At 35.3% G+C, this 16,962-nt stretch overlaps 5 protein-coding genes across 5 annotated transcripts; 1 reads left to right on the forward strand and 4 right to left on the reverse strand.

Annotated features, from left to right (window-relative positions):
* The first annotated feature begins 419 nt into the window (after positions 1-419).
* Positions 420-5,780, forward strand: LOC103859777 (phospholipase A-2-activating protein). Its single transcript, XM_009137354.3, has 21 exons — positions 420-627; positions 823-1,154; positions 1,391-1,563; positions 1,718-1,778; positions 1,883-2,022; positions 2,122-2,311; positions 2,400-2,461; positions 2,579-2,667; positions 2,781-2,853; positions 2,943-3,002; positions 3,102-3,248; positions 3,343-3,381; positions 3,499-3,536; positions 3,616-3,702; positions 3,837-4,002; positions 4,287-4,364; positions 4,466-4,602; positions 4,855-4,931; positions 5,046-5,115; positions 5,293-5,358; positions 5,443-5,780. Exons 1-21 carry the CDS (start codon positions 565-567, stop codon positions 5,575-5,577), a joined length of 2,283 nt encoding a protein of 760 aa, XP_009135602.2. The 5' UTR covers positions 420-564; the 3' UTR covers positions 5,578-5,780.
* Positions 5,781-5,858: 78 nt separating this feature from the next.
* On the reverse strand, positions 5,859-8,298 carry LOC108871171. The gene is made up of 2 exons (XM_033288954.1): positions 8,060-8,298; positions 5,859-7,974 (listed from the first exon to the last, which is right to left on the reverse strand). Exons 1-2 carry the CDS (start codon positions 8,157-8,159, stop codon positions 7,946-7,948), a joined length of 129 nt encoding a protein of 42 aa, XP_033144845.1. The 5' UTR covers positions 8,160-8,298; the 3' UTR covers positions 5,859-7,945.
* On the reverse strand, positions 5,914-6,447 carry LOC103859778. Its single transcript, XM_009137355.3, has 2 exons — positions 6,306-6,447; positions 5,914-6,229 (listed from the first exon to the last, which is right to left on the reverse strand). The coding sequence occupies exons 1-2, from the start codon at positions 6,445-6,447 to the stop codon at positions 6,126-6,128; spliced, it is 246 nt and encodes an 81-aa protein (XP_009135603.2). The 3' UTR covers positions 5,914-6,125.
* Positions 8,299-10,309: 2,011 nt separating the features above from the next.
* Positions 10,310-11,248, reverse strand: LOC108871285. Its single transcript, XM_018657598.2, has 2 exons — positions 10,625-11,248; positions 10,310-10,540 (listed from the first exon to the last, which is right to left on the reverse strand). Exons 1-2 carry the CDS (start codon positions 10,722-10,724, stop codon positions 10,488-10,490), a joined length of 153 nt encoding a protein of 50 aa, XP_018513114.1. The 5' UTR covers positions 10,725-11,248; the 3' UTR covers positions 10,310-10,487.
* A 3,896-nt stretch (positions 11,249-15,144) lies between these two features.
* Positions 15,145-16,962, reverse strand: LOC103859780 (proteasome assembly chaperone 2). The gene is made up of 7 exons (XM_009137356.3): positions 16,851-16,962; positions 16,441-16,606; positions 16,271-16,329; positions 16,036-16,157; positions 15,682-15,919; positions 15,451-15,574; positions 15,145-15,377 (listed from the first exon to the last, which is right to left on the reverse strand). The coding sequence occupies exons 1-7, from the start codon at positions 16,908-16,910 to the stop codon at positions 15,298-15,300; spliced, it is 849 nt and encodes a 282-aa protein (XP_009135604.1). The 5' UTR covers positions 16,911-16,962; the 3' UTR covers positions 15,145-15,297.

A 16,962-nucleotide genomic window follows, 5' to 3' on the forward strand; every position in this document is an offset into this window, starting at 1 on the left:
CCTCTTACCACTCTCATCAGAGACAAGTAATAGAGTTTGGTATGTTTTCTTCACTCTTTGTAACTTTCTTTTCCAACTTGTGACACCTTCAGATAATCTATTTACCTTCCTTTGCTATGTTCTCAATGTTACCATAATCACCATCCGAGATCATATGGTTACAACATCATCAAAAAATTTCTTTGCACAGCAATATACTTCACCTGCAGTTACATAAAAGATCTAAAGAACCTGAGATAACACAATATATATTAATCAACAAAAAAATGTCTAGAATTTAATAGAAAAAAAAACTTGAAGAAGCTGAGAAATCCTAAATGGGTTCATATGATAACTTCCATATTTAGTGAGTAATTAGTAAATATAGACTAAAAAGGTAAAATATAGGCAAGAAAAGCTAAATCGGATATGAAACCGAAACCAGAAATTTCCGGTTGAATTCGGTTTAAGGGGAACAAATATTATAAGAGATTAAGAAGATCCCTTTCCTTCCTCCTCCCGCAAGTCACTTTGGAGTCGTTTAGTCTCTCTCTCTCTCTCTATCTGCTGCTCCTTCTCAGAATCATGATGGATATCGATTTCAACGAGTACAAGCTCAGATGCGAGCTTCGTGGCCACGACGACGATGTAAGATCTCTGTCTCTCAGCTCCGTGATTCCACCTTCCTTGGAATTTTCTAAGATCATCCACTCGAATGTGATTTTGCGTTAGGTTTTAGCGTCAATTTTGTGTTCCGATTTGATAATTAGCGTGAACCTTTACTTTGATTAGCTGCTGGGTATTGTAATTGATGATTGAAAAAACTGTAATTGTGATTCGCAGGTCCGTGGCATCTGTGTGTGCACTGATGAGAACATAGCTACCTCATCGAGGGATAGAACCATAAGGGTGTGGTCACTTGGTTCTGATGATAAGCGAAAGTTTTCAGCTTCCAAGATTCTATTGGGTCATACAAGCTTCGTTGGGCCGCTTGCGTCGATCCTGCCGAGTGAGGAGTATCCTGAAGGCAGGCTTGTCTCAGGGAGCATGGATACTTCCGTTTTGGTTTGGAACTTGGTGAATGGAGAGGTTGTTCAGTCATTGAAGGGTCATAAGATGCAAGTCACTGGTGTTACTCTTGATGATGACGACATTGTTTCATCTTCAGTTGATCAGTAAGGCTATGATACTTTTGAACTTTTCAGTCATTGAAATCCTGTGGTTTTCCTTTGCTGTTGATAATATGCTACTCTTGACGGTAGTTCTAAGGGTGTTATGAGTGAATTGTGTGCGTTATTGCTGTTGATATAATACATGATTATAGAGATTTATCACATATTGAGTTTCTCTCTACTGTTTGTGTAGTGTAACTTAAGTTCTCATTGGATTATTTTCTTATCTTGCTCTAAAGAACTCTGAAGCGATGGAGAAACGGCCAGCTTGTTGAATCTTGGGAGGCGCACCAGTCGCCTGTCCAGGCAGTCCTAAAGCTCCCGTCTGGTGAGCTGATTTCAGGTTCAAGCGACACAACACTCAAACTATGGAAGGGAAAAACAAGTCTACGCACTTTTACCGGGCATGCAGGTGGTTTTAGCTGTGGTTTCGTTTCTCTCTAATTTCTTTCATTATGAGAAGCTGCAGTGAGCTTTCTTATCTTATGAAATGCCAAGACCCGGATCTTGTCAGGGATTTTTTTCATTGGAGAAACTAATGTCACTTCTGGGTTTTGCAAATGCAGATACGGTTAGAGGGTTAGCCGTGATGCCTGATTTAGGATTTCTTTCAGCATCACATGATGGGTAAGTTCTTTGCTTTATTTCATGCCATTTTCTCAGTTAATCATGCTCATCGATGACGTCATCCTTCTGTTCTTAATCAGATTTTTGTTTGTTTATCAAAACAGTTCCATCAGGTTGTGGGCTCTAAGTGGCGAAGTTCTTTTGGAGATGATTGGGCACACCTCCATTGTTTACTCAGTTGACGCACATGCATCTGGCCTTATTGTTAGTGGGAGCGAAGATCGACATGCCAAGATATGGAAAGGTAATGATGGTTTTCCTTTGTCGTCTTTCCTTTTTATCTGAAGTCATGTTTCTTATAGATTGATAAGTTCTTCTTACTTATTGTTTTTGTTTGGTACAGATGGAGTCTGCGTTCAGAGTCTGGAACACCCCGGCTGTGTCTGGGATGCCAAGTTCTTGGAGAGTGGAGACATTGTGACTGCATGTTCAGATGGTGTGGCTCGCGTCTGGACAGTACGCGATGGCATGATTGCTGATCAAATGGAGATCGATGCCTTTGATTCCCTAATTTCTCAGTATAAATTGAGCAGGTAATCCGATCATTAAAATTATGTGTCCATAGAATGTGTTTTTCCTGACAGTGTAATGATTTTGTGTCTTGTATGTTCTTAATCTCAGGAAAAAAGTTGGGGGAATGAAACTTGACGAGCTTCCGGGGCTTGATGCTCTGACGTTACCAGGTACCACTAAGGATCCAAATTTTGTATTCTAAACTCTTAATCATCCGGTAGAAAGCTGCAAGTGTCTGGCTATGATCATTCTTGTAACATCTTCCACGCTTTAATGTATTCTATCAGGTACCAGTGATGGTCAGACAAAAGTCGTAAGGGAGGGAGACAATGGTGTTGCTTACGCATGGAATATGAGCGAACAGAGATGGGACAAAGTAAGTCAACGCTGTGACCGTTTATAGCTTTTTTCTTGATCTTTTTAGTTTGTTGACTGCATGCCATTTTTGCTCTTGACTTGAATGCTGCTTTGTTATTAACTAATTTTCAGATTGGTGAGGTTGTTGATGGCCCAGATGGTGTGGGTGACCGTCCTATCCTCGATGGAGCCCAGTATGATTTTGGTTAGGTTTTAAACTTATTATGGAAACTACAGAATCATTTGATATCGAAGTGAACAAAATTTTTAGCCGGTATTTTCTTCTTCTTCTAGTTTTCGATGTTGACATTGGTGATGGGGAACCTATCCGGAAGCTTCCTTACAATAGATCAGGTACCGAAACTGTGTTGCTGACCTTGTCTTGATTCCAAAATGCAACTACAAGCAAGTGCCTCAATTTATTTATACCCAAAATGGTTTCTTGTTTGGCAGACAATCCTTATGATGCAGCTGACAAGTGGCTTCTAAAAGAGAATCTTCCCGTCGCATATCGGCAGCAGATTGTTGATTTTATATTACAGAACTCTGGGCAGAAAGACTTCAGTTTTAATCCATCTTTTCGTGATCCCTTCACGGGCGGTAAAATTTCTAATTTTTCAGTAAAATATTTGGTCTGAGATTTTGTTTGCAGGTTTTATTGTAATTTTTATGGTCTGCCTTCTTTGTGGAACAGCAAATGCTTATGTGCCTGGGCAACCATCTCATGCAGCTGGTATGAATTCATTGTCTGAGACTCTGATTAATTTTTTTCACATAATGCTTAAAGGATCTCAGGTTTTTATAGTATTCGTCCTTTTTGATCATACACTTTGACCCTTTTCTGCTGCAGCAACACCGGCAAAACCTTTATACAAGCACATTCCTAAAGTACGCTAGTTTTCTTCTTCTTTATTCATGTCTGGTGTTTTTAGCTACTGATCCTTGTTTCTTCCATTGTTTACTCCAGAGAGGCGTGCTAGTTTTTGATGTTGCTCAATATGACGGGATCCTGAAAAAGATGACAGAGTTTAACAATACTCTACGATCTGACCCAGTAAGCTCTCATTACTATTCTACTAATTTCTGGCACACGACCACAGCTGCACCAAGAACGATTCAGTGATTATTTGACTTATACTGGTGTTGGTAATTTGTGTGTTTTGAAAAAAAATTTCCCCTCTTTTGAAGGCAAATACTGACAAGTCCATGACAGAAGCCGAAGTATCCAGAGTGGGCGCAATCGTTAAAATACTCAAGGACACATCACATTACCACGCTACAAATTTTGCGGACATGGATATCGCGTTGCTTTTGAAAGTGATACAAGCATGGCCACCTGCGATGATGTTTCCCGGTAAGTATTCTCTTCTCAGTCAATTATTCAAAGATAACTGTTTAGTACGTATTTAGCTTTCAGTTGTAGCCATATAGCTAAAAGTCAGTTGATTCTCTGATATACTTAAACAGCAAACTTAAATGAGATATGTTTTGGTTAAAATGAATAGTATTCTTGGTTTTCCATGTGTTTTTCTTGATGCTTCTTGCAGGCCACAAATCATTTTACCGTTTTGCTAGCCACTCTATTTTGTGACAATCATTGGTTTATAGCTCTTATGCTTATGGTTTTTGAAAATGCAGCTATTGATTTAGTCAGGATGCTTGTTTTGCATCCACATGGAGCAAGTCTACTGATTAAGCATGTGGAAAACAACAATGGTAATCATCTTACCTAAAGCTATGGTTTATCAACGTATATTAAAGGTATCTGCACACGTTTTTTATTAACTTATATATATCTGTAAAATAAATTCAATCAGATCTGCTTCTGGATGTTATAAAGAAGGTCACAGAAGATTCGGCTCTTCCTGCAAATCTTCTAACAACTGTTCGTGTCCTTGTTAATCTATTCAAGAATCCTTCATTTCATCACTGGCTACAGAGGCATCATAGTCAAGTAAGTACTATTTCGTTTCTATTCGTTTTATATCATAATTTAAATCTGTGATAATCTCCATGAACCAGCAGCTATTGGTTTCTCTGTCTAGTATTCGTGTTTGAGCTGCGTCTGTGAATGCTTAGAAATGAAGTTTGTAATTGCATTTTACTGTAGTGCTTATAGATTCGTGTTTGTGTGTGTGCTGATGATAATTTGAAGAAGTGGTTTCTCGGGTACTCACCCTTTAGTATGTGATGTCGTTCGATGCAGATTCTTGATGCCTTCTCAAACTGTTATTCATCCCCAAATAAGAATCTGCAGTTGGCATATTCGACGTTGCTTCTCAAGTAAGATACTTTTGCGCTATGATCTATAATATTCAAGATACTTTTGCGCTATGATCTATAATACTCACGGTTTGACACATAACATCAACACCATGATCTATGGTGTTTTCGCAGTTACGCAGTGCTATTAATAGAGAAGAAAGATGAAGAAGGCCAAGCTCAAGTCCTTTCAGCAGCATTGCAGGTAGGGTCTAAATTTGGTCATATCTCACAATGGTGCTTGTATCCCATCCATATCTCATCAATGAACTAAATCTCATCTGTTGTAGTAAAATCTGAGAGAACCAATGTACCAAAAAGTTGAACCAAATAATGTAATTATTTATCTTTGTGCTGATATCTCACATGAAACTTTAAACAGATTGCAGAAGAGGAAGGTGCAGATGTTGATTCCAAGTTCCGGAGTTTGGTAGCAATCGGCTCGCTGGTTAGTTCTCAAAGCACTAGAGTTCTATGCTTGTTGGTTACATAATTGGTTTCTTACCAGTGTATGTGGTTTCTGTAATGACAGATGCTTGAAGGCCTGGTGAAGAAGATAGCGATAGATTTTGAGGTGGAGAGCATTGCAAAATCAGCAAAGTCATCTAAGGAAGCTAAGATTGTGGAAGTTGGTGCTGATATCGATCTACTAATTCGCCAGCCTTGAGAACAGGAGTCTTCTGAGCTTAGGATTTTTCTGTGATTTTGTATTTGCTTTTACTTGAAACGTTTCCAGCAGAGCTTCAGATTTCTGAATACATATTTGAAAATTAGCAGATATGAAAAAGTGACTCTGCTCTTTTGGCTTCCATTTGAAGTAGAATTTGTGATCACCCCCACATCACTTTCTACTAATCCTTTTTTAACATCCACATTGTGCATCATACTTTTATAGCAACTTACATCTAATTATAGATATCTACCGCCACTCAATTGCTCAACTTCATAAAATATGTAATTGGAGCTGAAGTCTTTCTCCTTCCCGGTGATAGAACCTCTTTACTAAACTAAACATACAATAGATTTTACGGAGATGACAACAAGGCGGATGAGTAAGAGTGTGTTTACAGGAGGAGAAACAAAAAATTTGGAAAGTTGAAAACATACCTTGTTTTAACAATTACATTTTACCACTGAAACTAATACAATAATGAGCAAATAGTCTTTTACATATTTAAGCTCTGATGATGTTGGGAATATTGTGCAGAGCTTCTTTTAATCATTGCAGCAATTTCTGCCTTTGGCAGGAGGTGAACGGCTGACTTTTACGCTGATCTTGTTTTCTTTGTGAATGTGAATTTTTCCAACTTCTTCATTGACTTGCAACACATTCAAAACTAATTAAACTCCACATATATTACACATAATTATATTTAGATGAAGCAAAAGACTTACGAAGTTTCTGGTTTCTGAGAAATGGAAGGATTGCCGAATCAGACGATGCGATACATAAAAGTACAAGTGAAGCTATTAATAGAATGAACTTGAGACTCATTGTTTTTGCCCTATGTATGTATCTTCTGTCTAGCCAACGCATAAACAATAAAATAAATAGTTGTTAGTGTAAGACTGTTAGGTAGAGATCATATCAGTGTCGTTCTCACCATAGTTGGTGGTGATTTGTATAAGTCAATGTATTTTTAATTGAGCGGATATTGGCTTTTTAATCTTAATTTCTTCTCCTTATACTTGCATTAGAAGAAAAAAATATACCATGGATAGGTACCTTTAGGTAGGTGTCTTGGAATTATCTCCAACGTTAATCATCAATTTCGGTAAAACAAGATTTTAAAAACAATTCTTTGTTATACAGTCGATACTCTATTCATTTTTCTCTTTTATTTTCTTTTACAGAGAAATTATTATTCGAAGCAATATGAAAAAGGCTGAAGAAGTGAGCATACACACAATTTTCATATAATATAAAGTGTTAGGACAAAGAACAAGATTAAAAAGCCAACATCCGGTCATTAAAAAGCATTGACTAATACCCTGGAGCTAAATTTAGGTCTCTTGAAATTATCTCCAACGTTAATGATCAATTACAGTGAAACAATATAAAAGAACTCATTGATGTACACTCGATAGTCTAATTGTATACACCCATGTCTTATATTTGTTTCATAATATAAGTAGTTTTAGAAAGAAAAAAAATTGTTTCACAGTATAAGTAATTTTAACATTTCAAATTTATTGAATATTATGTGACCAATTAAATTATATAGACCTTTTATAATTGGTTAAAATTACATATTAAATGATAATTTTTTTTAAATAACCACTTTTAAAATTATTTTTCCTTATTTCTCTCTTTTATTTCTTTTACGGGGACATCTTCTGAAGTAATATGAAAAAAGAGCTGAAGAAGTATACACAAGCACACACAATGAGAGTACAAGACATGACGATACACCTAGCCAGGGGTTATATAAATTGATTAATTGACCGAACAAAAGTGTACGAACTTCATCGCAACTCGTGAGATTATAGTGGGTGAAAAATAACATGAAAACCTAAGGCGATCAAGACAAGCTAACTTGCTGCAGAGAATCTGGTGAATCTCTCTCACCAGGTGATTGAGGATCAGTTTTGAAGATGGAGGAATATAATCGAATGTTTCTCTCCTTCCGCAACTACTATATATTGATCGAAGTGAAAGATCATTACATGTCATAACATTTAACTTACATCTATTAAATGTTGGTTGGGTGTTTTTTCCCCGCTGCTTTCGCTTTGCTAACAACAAGTACTATAGAAATATGCACCAAACAGTTCAATGTAGCGCGTGAAAATACATCCAAATGCGCATAGATGAAGATATATTTTATTCAGAGGGACTCCATTCAAGCGAATTGAATGTATCTTTTTGTATTATTCTGCTCATTTTGAACTATAAAATGTTAAAAAGAAGAATTATATAATAAAAAATTTGTAAACCGGTCTACTTAAACACCACGCGAACCATAGAACCATAGACGGCCGCTCACATGCTGTTTTCGCCTTGCTAACAACATCGGCGTGTGGATCCTGACTTACTAGGGGGTGCTTCTATCATCATTCATCACTGCAGGATAAATTGAGGCTAATAAGTAAACTAAAATGGAAAATATGGAGCAAATCAGATTACAAAATTTTGCAGGATTTCTTACAAACTTTGCGGATTTGGTCTGGCTGAGTTGGAGCTGCATAAGACGAAACCACGAAAGAGAGAACCAGGAACAAAGCAATCAGACTCACTTTTCTCTTCATTTTCTTCTATCTCTATGTTTGTGTTGTAGGTAAAGAATTATGTTGTGTGTATTTATACCAGTTAGGCAGTTACAATTATTATTATTTTAAAACGTGATGACACAAATCTCGCTATTCGCTTAAAATGAAGCTACGTAGAATCTTTTTGCTTGTCCAACTCATCAAGCATGTAAAGAATGTTGGTACTAAGAGCATGCACAGCAAGAGGAAGAGAAAAAGTATAGGAGATGAGAATCGATTATTTATAAAGAATGTTGGTACAAAGATGAGAGACTTAAGTGGTTAGTGATATGTGGACTTTTGAAATTGCCAAGCAATCATGGTTGGAAAGCATCTCACCACACTTTAATTACTTTGTGACTACGAAGATATAGGTTTATCTGACGGCCTATTTGAATATCTATAGTGAGTGTTCATCTGTGAATCACATCGTCACACCATGATTTTAGGGATTAGTCTGAACTTCTCCATGAGCCTAGAGTATCCCAAAAACAAAAAGATGAGAAACTTTTTTTCATTATGTGTATTAATAAGTGTTCCAACTCTGTTATTGTTTAATTATTATTTATTTAATTTTGTTATATTATTATTATGTGTTAATTTATGATGCTCTAAGGTTACAAAAAATCAACCTGCTTGTCCATATAATTACGTATCGTAATGGTCCAAAGTCACGTAATTCCAAAATGCCGATGAATATATCTAAGACTAATTAACCTAATAATTATCAGCACAAAAATTGAATCATGACTGAATTAATATTGTTTGAAATGCATAGCACGTGGAAAGAAACAAAATGCCCGTATTCGTCTGGAGACTCTAAACTGGAATTGTCCGATTGGTATGGCTATAGGGTTTTTATTCGAATATATATGAAAATATATTAACATCTTTGAACGATACATGATGTAAGGCATTTGAAGAATAAAAAGATAGCAAAAAGTTCTTCCAATATGTACTTTTTTTTCTTCCAATATATACTAAATCACATGCAACATAAATATATGTCTGAAGTAAAAAACTTTAAACAAGTTTTAGATCATCAGACATGACTACTGAAAGACTCATGTATTTGTGCCTGTAACTACAATGCTTCAACGATAGATTTTTATGCGGAACGCACTGTGAAATCATGACAATCATGGTTGTGAAAGTTGAGACTGATGTCGATCTTCTAACTCGTCAGCATAAAAGAGAGACTTGTGATTAAGAAAAGCATATGTATTGTGCTATGAACACTACACAAGGTAAATAACATGTCATTTATGAGTGATAGAATAATCTTTTATGTCAAAAAAAGGAAAAAAAAAAAACAAGGCACTACACCTAACTATCATGGTGAGGGGTTATGAAAGTTACCCGAACGGAAGTGTAAGAAAGGTATCTTGATCGTGACTCCTGAAGTTGTAGTCTTGTAGTGGGTGACAAATATGTTAGATTTGAGTTTATTATGGGCTTCCAACTCAAAACCAATTGGCAATTAGTGGATTGGCCTTAACCCTTTATATAGTAGTAGATTAATTCTTATATATCCGATGTGGGATGTTTCTCATCAATACCCTCCCTCACGCTCAGACATCTAGGTCTGAAGCGTGGACAATGTGGGAATAACATCCACAGAGGGCCCAACATCGGTACAGTAGTAGTAGTAGTAGTAAATTAGGTCAAAGGATCTTATCGCTCTGATACCATGTTAGATTTGGGTTTATTATGGGCTTCCAACTCAAAACCAATTGGCAATTAGTGGATTGGCCTTAACCCTTTATATAGTAGTAGATTAATTCTTATATATCCGATGTGGGATGTTTCTCATCAATAAAATAGCATGAAGAGATAAGATACCTTCGGTGATCATGAGATCGCGAGCTTGCTGCAAAGAATCTGGTGAATCTCTCTCTAAGCAAGTGAGAATATGTTTCGGAGATGGAGGGATATAATCGAATGTTTCTCTCCTTCCACAACTACTGTGCATACAATGAAATTCCATTTCATATTTATTCGTAGAGTATATATCACACATAATGAAACAACACCTTACAAATAAATCACTAGTTAATAGATCATTACATGTCATAACTTAGAAATGATTAGGTTTCTTCCGCTGCTTTCGCCTTGTTAACAATAAGTACTACAGAAATATGCACCACATATAGGTGGACATTATTGTATTCATAGGGAATCTATTCAAGCGAAATTTAGATGTATCTTTTTGTATTGTCTTTTTAATTTTTAACTATAAAATAAAATAATTTTGTAAACTGGTCCACTAAACCACCACGAATCACAGCCGGCCTCTTTCATGCTGTTTCTCCCGCTGCTTTCGCCTTGCTAACAACATTGGCGGGTAGGTCTTGACTTACTAGGGGGTGTTCCTATAATCACTGTAGGATATATTGACGCTAATTAGTAAACCAAAATGAAAAATATGGAGCAGATCAGATGATAAATTTTGCGGGACTACTTACAAAGTTTGCGGATTTGGTATGATTGAGTTGAAACTGCATAAGATGAAATCAGGGAAGATAGAACCAGAAACAAAGCAATCAACCACAAATTTCTCTTCATTTTCTTCTACCTTTGTGTTTGTATTGTAGATGAAGAGTTATGTGTGTGTATTTATACCAGTTTATAATTTTATTTCTTTTAAACGTGAGGTTTACAATGAAGCAGCGTATAGAGGACCATATCTACATATTATATGACCTGAAGAAGAGTCATCGACGTAGACAAATAGGTTAGTTTTTTACAACGCGTGAACATATTGCGTGTCACAATTAACTTAAGGTGGGCATTATTAAACTCCTTAGTTCCATGATTTCGTAAATCTTTCCAAAATCCAACTGTAGAGGTCCCACAAGAACAAAGATTTAGGAGAAAGAAAAATAAAACTTAAGGAAATGGCGAATGGTGAAGTGATCACTAATCTATCAGACAAATCACGTTATTCGCATAAAATCAATACCATTAAAAGAGGATCATTCACTTAATGAAAATTATAGTTTCTCAAAAATACCCTTATTTTTATAAAGGATGAATAAAATTCATTAATGGCATTTAAGTCTTTTGGTTTTGGGCCTACATGAACATTTAAATAGATCTATAAATAATGAGCCTATATATATTTAAAAGATATACTAACTTTAAATATAATGTATGTATAAATATATTACGAACTATAAATAAATTAGCAAACATGAAAATATCATTTTCTTAAATATACATATCAATATTCAAAACAGATCATTTGAATATTATACATTTTTTCAATACAAACCAAAATCCTATATCCTACACCATATATCATATATATATTTGAATATCATTTTTCCATTTATAATGTCATTTTATACATAATATTGATATGACAATTACGAGTATTCAAGAAAATTTTAAAAACTATATTAAAATTAATTTTTAAATCTAAAATAAAAACACAAACTTATAATAGGTTATTAATGACGAAAATAAACTAATATTGTCATATCAATAAGTTTTTTTGTATTATCATTTTTTATTTGGATAACATAATAAAATTTTATCAAATTCTAAGGAATCACTAATTTATGTAATATTAATAAATATATGAGTAATTTAATCAATTTTTAAAAAAAATTACTATTAGATATTTTGTAATCGGATCAATGGTATCAGATTGCAGGTTAATAGTGAGTTTTTGGATTTTTACCTGGTTATATCAGATTTTTAATTAACGATTTTTTCATTAAATCCGAACCGGATTATATACAATGTATCGGGTCTATAGGTCCAACCATGAATCTAGGTCAGATATGAAAACAAATCTTAAAACTCAAACATTATTATAGAATAACTACCATATTTCGAAAAAATACCATATTTTGAAGAGAAAAAAATGATAAAACCCTAAAAACTCAATTGTTATGGTTCGAAACAAAAATAATTGTAATTTGCAAATCAATTTTCGATTAATAAATGAAAAACAAACAAATCCGTGTTTTCTAAGCGCGGGTCAAAATCTAGTGAATCAATTAAAAGAAACACAACTACAGAAACCCAACGTGCATTTTTTTCTTGTCCAGTTCAACCTGCATGTCCACGTCATTACTTATTATATATGGACTTATCAGCCGATGATTTTCAAAGTCACGTATTTTGAATATAGTTAGCGGTGAATAAAATACTAATAACCTAATAATTTTCAGCACAAGTAACTGAATCATGACTGAATTGTTATTGTTTGAAATGCATAGCACGTGGAAAGAAAACTCTAAATTTGAAAAATTGGGTAAAATATCCGTAAATTTTGATTTGTTTTGATTCGAACTGTAAAAACGAATCGAATCACAAATACTAATTTTTCAAGAACGGATATCCGATCCGATCCGTTAATTACATATATTTAAATAGTTTTATATATAACATATAATTATTATATTTTCTACATATGTTTTACAATATTTTATTTATTAAATTTCTTATATTAGCTATTAGAATTTTGAAAAATAAATATTTTTTATTTTGTAATAAAATATTAGTATTTCACATTATTTTGGATTTTTAATTTATTTTTAATTTTTATTTTATATGTACATATCGAATCGGATATCCAGATTAAAAATATAAATTTTCTCAAAATATGGAATATCGAATATCCAGATGGACACTGTTCAAATCGAAATCGAATAATTTATTATTCGGACGAAACGAATTGGATCACGAACACCTCCAAAAACCGGAATATCCAGTACGTGTCACCCCTAATTTGAAATGTCTGATTGGTATTTGGTTATTCCTTCTTTCCTCGAATATACTTAAATCATTTCTTCAGGAAATGGTGACATTTAAGTAGATGTCTAAATTAAAAACTTCAAAACTTTTAGATCATGAGTAGACATGACTAGTGAAGACTCAAATGTTGGTGTCTGTAACTACAATGCTTGAATGTCTTGTGAAGAAAATACCATGCTTGAATGTCTTGTGAAGAAAATACCTAGAGACTTTTATGCGGAAAGCATTGTGAAACCAGGACCATCCTTTAAAAAAGCAATAATATTCTGGAAGACAGGGCTGATATCTATGTTCTGACTCGTCAGCATTCTTGAAAGAGAGCCTATACTACATTTGATAAATTTATTATAGCTTTAGCAAACAGATGTTTCTCTTTACAGTTTCATACGATTTGTATTTCCTTATACTTGAAACCCATGGCAAAGTTTCCTAGCAGGGCTTCAGATTAAATATATTTTTATACGCTGATTGTATTAAATCTCTGAAAGAGTATAAACCCTCCAAATAGACAACACACACCTCAAAACAGAGAATTGGGAGGGGGAAAAACAGAATACAGTTACAATAAAAGTAAAGAGAACGATAAACACCACTAGGTGCCCATGCAGCCAAAACAAAAACCGTGAAGCGGAAGAACCAACAAGAGGCATGGGTCTCTGACTCAAGGAGGTGGAGCTTCATTTCTGATAGAATCTAGCCAAGAGGATCCTACCGTAGCAACATACGATTGGTACCAGTGATCCTTTGTGACACTCACAGCAGAGGGAAACTAAAGAGAGACTACTCTATTTTCATGGTTTCCACTTGGAATAGAATTTGTGATCACCCACACGGCCACACGTTAACATTCTACTAAGAGAAACCCTAACGCTCATTTACGACGCAGCCCCCAAAAAAGCAGCTTATGCTTCATTTTCTTCATAGCCACGGCTTTTCCGGCTACGTTCCGGGAAACATGCCGTCTACTTTTCTTCTTCTTCAAGGTTAAAGAACTAAAGTCCTGTTCGTTTTGTAAACGCGGAGTCTGGCGGCAGCGGCAAAAAATTGTGCTACGACGGAGAACAAAATAACAGAATCAAGAGTTGAAATAGACGCGACTGGATTGCCGGAGACTTGAAAAACGAGACGCTTGTGTCGCTTATAATTTCAGCGTCCCCTTTACTTGTCGATAGTTGACTCTGCGGCTGAAAAATAGGTAAGCGATATCTCACCGGCGTCTGTATTGCCGTGATAAAAGGTTGGATTTTTGGTCGCTGCCACTAAAAGTGGCGGTTATAAAACGAACAGGACTTAAGTCTAAAGCCATGTTGCATTAACCGAATATTTTGACCCAAATATACGAAAATAATTCAACCGACTATATGGCTTTAAAAAAACGAATATATGGACTTTAAAATATGCCTCTTTGATAAATTCACGTGCTATTCGAATTCACCCAAAAAGAAAAAGACAGCCTTTGCCGCCAATAATGTTTCCGTATAGAGTTGCTGAACTAGTATGAATTTCAAGAAATGGTTATTTTTTTCAGTCTAAAACATCATTCCGTATGTTAATGAAACATAAGTCCATATTATCACAGCTCATATAACATTTTATTTAGACCTTATATTTAATGGTGTTTTAACGTCATACATTCCTATCCGGAAGGAGTATATACTAACAAAACAGTAAACGTCGTCATATGCTTCAATACCCTACCCTTAAGGTTCTTACTTATACACATGAATTTTTAAAACTCCAATGGATAGTATTGGAGGTGCTCTAAAGATCTCGGTGTATCATTAAAAGAACACATTTCTTGGACTGGACGAAATCTATCAATATTTAGAAAAAATCGCTTTTAGATGATACAGAAGTTTTTTACATTAAAAAAATCGAGTTTTGAAGATGTATAATATGAATGGAAGGAATTGTAAATTATTTATTCATATAATAAAATATACAAACTCTAAAACGGGTATGTTCTATACTCGTATTTTTTTCTAAGTATTTTTACTTTTTTCATGTTTGATTCGCGTTTGTTTGTTATGTGTTTGTGATGTTTTAAGAAGGTATTAAAACGCGAAGGACTGTACTTTTCACCTTACTATTTGGGTGAAACTAGCTCTAAAGATTACTAAAGTTGATATGAATCTGCAAATCTAACTGCTGAGGATAAAATGATTGTCTTCTACTAAAGCATTCTCCATATTTTCTCCTAATACTGAAACTGTACTTGTGAAGTCTGTCACACAGTACTAGATTTGCTGATGAAAACCCCAGAAAAATGTCTATATCTGATTAAAACTTTCTCAAGTGTTCATAAACTTCTCATTGTATCATACTTGTACTAGAACAACCTCTGTCTGACAATGGAGCTGGAAGAACAGTCTTAAAACATGGACATATCCGGAGGAGCTCCATACATGCTCTTCCATGAATACGGTATCTGCCATTTCCCACTTTCTTCCCCTGCAGAGAGGAAAATTCATGGTGAGTTTCTGAGATGTTAATACACTTGAAAACAAGGACCATCTTTGTTTACCATGGAACTTGTCAGGAGTTAAACCAGTAAGCTTAGATGCAGCCTCTGCTAGAAGGAATGCATCAGGAATGTTGTCTCCTTCAGAACAGTAACATAGCAGGCATGTCACCTTCAAGCCTCTTGCCTAACCCCAAACAACATTAAACCACAAGCAGACCATCTAAGTGTTTAGAATCATCTATAATGAATCGGCAGGTGGATAGAATGTTGATAATAAAGCATTGATTTTACCTTAAAAGCTGAGAAAAGAGCTGCAAATGGTAAGCTGGGGTAATAATCTATGTCTTCAAGCTCATCTTCTGCAGGGAAAGTCAGCTCTTCTTTAGAGTTCTCGTCAAAGACAGAGCTAAGATACTGCCAACATCTTCCTTCTGAATCATACTCATTCAATCTCCCAAATCCTAGCCTCTCACAGTGATCATCTCTTCCACTAGCTTCAGCATTAGACAGATAATACACCTGTGGGCCTCTAAAGTAATTGCCAAGGAGGAGAACACAACTTAGCTTGTAAAGACGTTGCTCTTAGTAATGAAATAGCAAAACTCCATTAATTACACAACAAGTAAAAGAGGCGTTATTAGTTACCGAGACATATCCAAGTTATGATGCAGCCTTTGGAAGTCCAAACTCGAAAGCACAATCACATGCTTCTTGCCACTCGAAGCAGCAAAATCTGCTATGTTCTCAGCAAATTTAATCATCATTCCCTGTTTTTTAAATCAACATTATAAATTTTAGAATGTCTCACTAACTGTGAAAAATCTTGCTGTTCCATAGACCCAACACAAGAAGCTATGAAAGGTAAAAGGAAATGTAATACCTTTGCAACAGGAGACCGTTGCAGAGCAAGAGTAGACGCAGTTGAAGATGACTCATAAACTGAAAACACAAACAAAAGGTAAGGATAAATGGCTGATTCAACAAAACAACTCCCCTAATTACATCTGAATGAAAAATCTTTAATGAAGCAAATGGTTTGAGGAAACGAACCCTCGAGGGGAAGAGCTATTTGGCCACAAGGAAGAGGGCCATAAGCGTCGTTTCCAACGCAAGGAAGCAGGTAAGGATCATCGAGATAACCAACTCTGTCTGCACCAGTAGATGACACTAGAAGATCAGCAGCGAGCTGCCCTACGTTCCCAATTGATAATGCAGGCTGGTGTGAAAACCAAAACCCATTAACTTTGTCTCATGAGAAAAGGTCAATGTGTAATCTAACAAAGGGTCCCTGGTCCCTAAGCATGTTTAAAGTTTCTAACTTTCATTAGAGCTGCTGCTACTTGTCATCAACTAAAAAGCCTTAATTCTCATGAAAGCTACAGTTTTTTTCGATTTCAAGACGGAAATATCCAACGGGGAGAGATCGAACTCGGAAAAACAAAGGAAAGGAATCAGCTTACGAGAATCAAAGTGGAGCATTCTTCGTTCACTCGCTTTCCTTCTTCAACTACAAACTCCATTGCTCCAACACACACAGAATCTCTCTGTTTCAGTAGTGAGCAAAGTTCTTTG

Source organism: Brassica rapa, chromosome A03 (genome assembly GCF_000309985.2).
Source record: "Brassica rapa cultivar Chiifu-401-42 chromosome A03, CAAS_Brap_v3.01, whole genome shotgun sequence".
In the NCBI taxonomy this organism is placed as follows: Eukaryota; Viridiplantae; Streptophyta; class Magnoliopsida; order Brassicales; family Brassicaceae; genus Brassica; species Brassica rapa.

Coding starts and splice junctions, on each gene's coding strand:
- LOC103859777 (XM_009137354.3), top strand. CDS start 565: ATGATGGATATCGATTTCAACGAGTACAAGCTCAGATGCGAGCTTCGT. Junction 1,779..1,882: donor CTTTCAGCATCACATGATGG/GTAAGTTCTTTG, acceptor TTATCAAAACAG/TTCCATCAGGTTGTGGGCTC. Junction 2,462..2,578: donor TGATGCTCTGACGTTACCAG/GTACCACTAAGG, acceptor GTATTCTATCAG/GTACCAGTGATGGTCAGACA.
- LOC103859778 (XM_009137355.3), bottom strand. CDS start 6,447: ATGCGTTGGCTAGACAGAAGATACATACATAGGGCAAAAACAATGAGT. Junction 6,230..6,305: donor TCTCAGAAACCAGAAACTTC/GTAAGTCTTTTG, acceptor ATGTGTTGCAAG/TCAATGAAGAAGTTGGAAAA.
- LOC108871171 (XM_033288954.1), bottom strand. CDS start 8,159: ATGAAGAGAAAAGTGAGTCTGATTGCTTTGTTCCTGGTTCTCTCTTTC. Junction 7,975..8,059: donor AGACCAAATCCGCAAAGTTT/GTAAGAAATCCT, acceptor TTTATCCTGCAG/TGATGAATGATGATAGAAGC.
- LOC108871285 (XM_018657598.2), bottom strand. CDS start 10,724: ATGAAGAGAAATTTGTGGTTGATTGCTTTGTTTCTGGTTCTATCTTCC. Junction 10,541..10,624: donor ATACCAAATCCGCAAACTTT/GTAAGTAGTCCC, acceptor TATATCCTACAG/TGATTATAGGAACACCCCCT.
- LOC103859780 (XM_009137356.3), bottom strand. CDS start 16,910: ATGGAGTTTGTAGTTGAAGAAGGAAAGCGAGTGAACGAAGAATGCTCC. Junction 15,575..15,681: donor CTCTTTTCTCAGCTTTTAAG/GTAAAATCAATG, acceptor GTTTGGGGTTAG/GCAAGAGGCTTGAAGGTGAC. Junction 15,378..15,450: donor AACTCCTGACAAGTTCCATG/GTAAACAAAGAT, acceptor TCCTCTCTGCAG/GGGAAGAAAGTGGGAAATGG.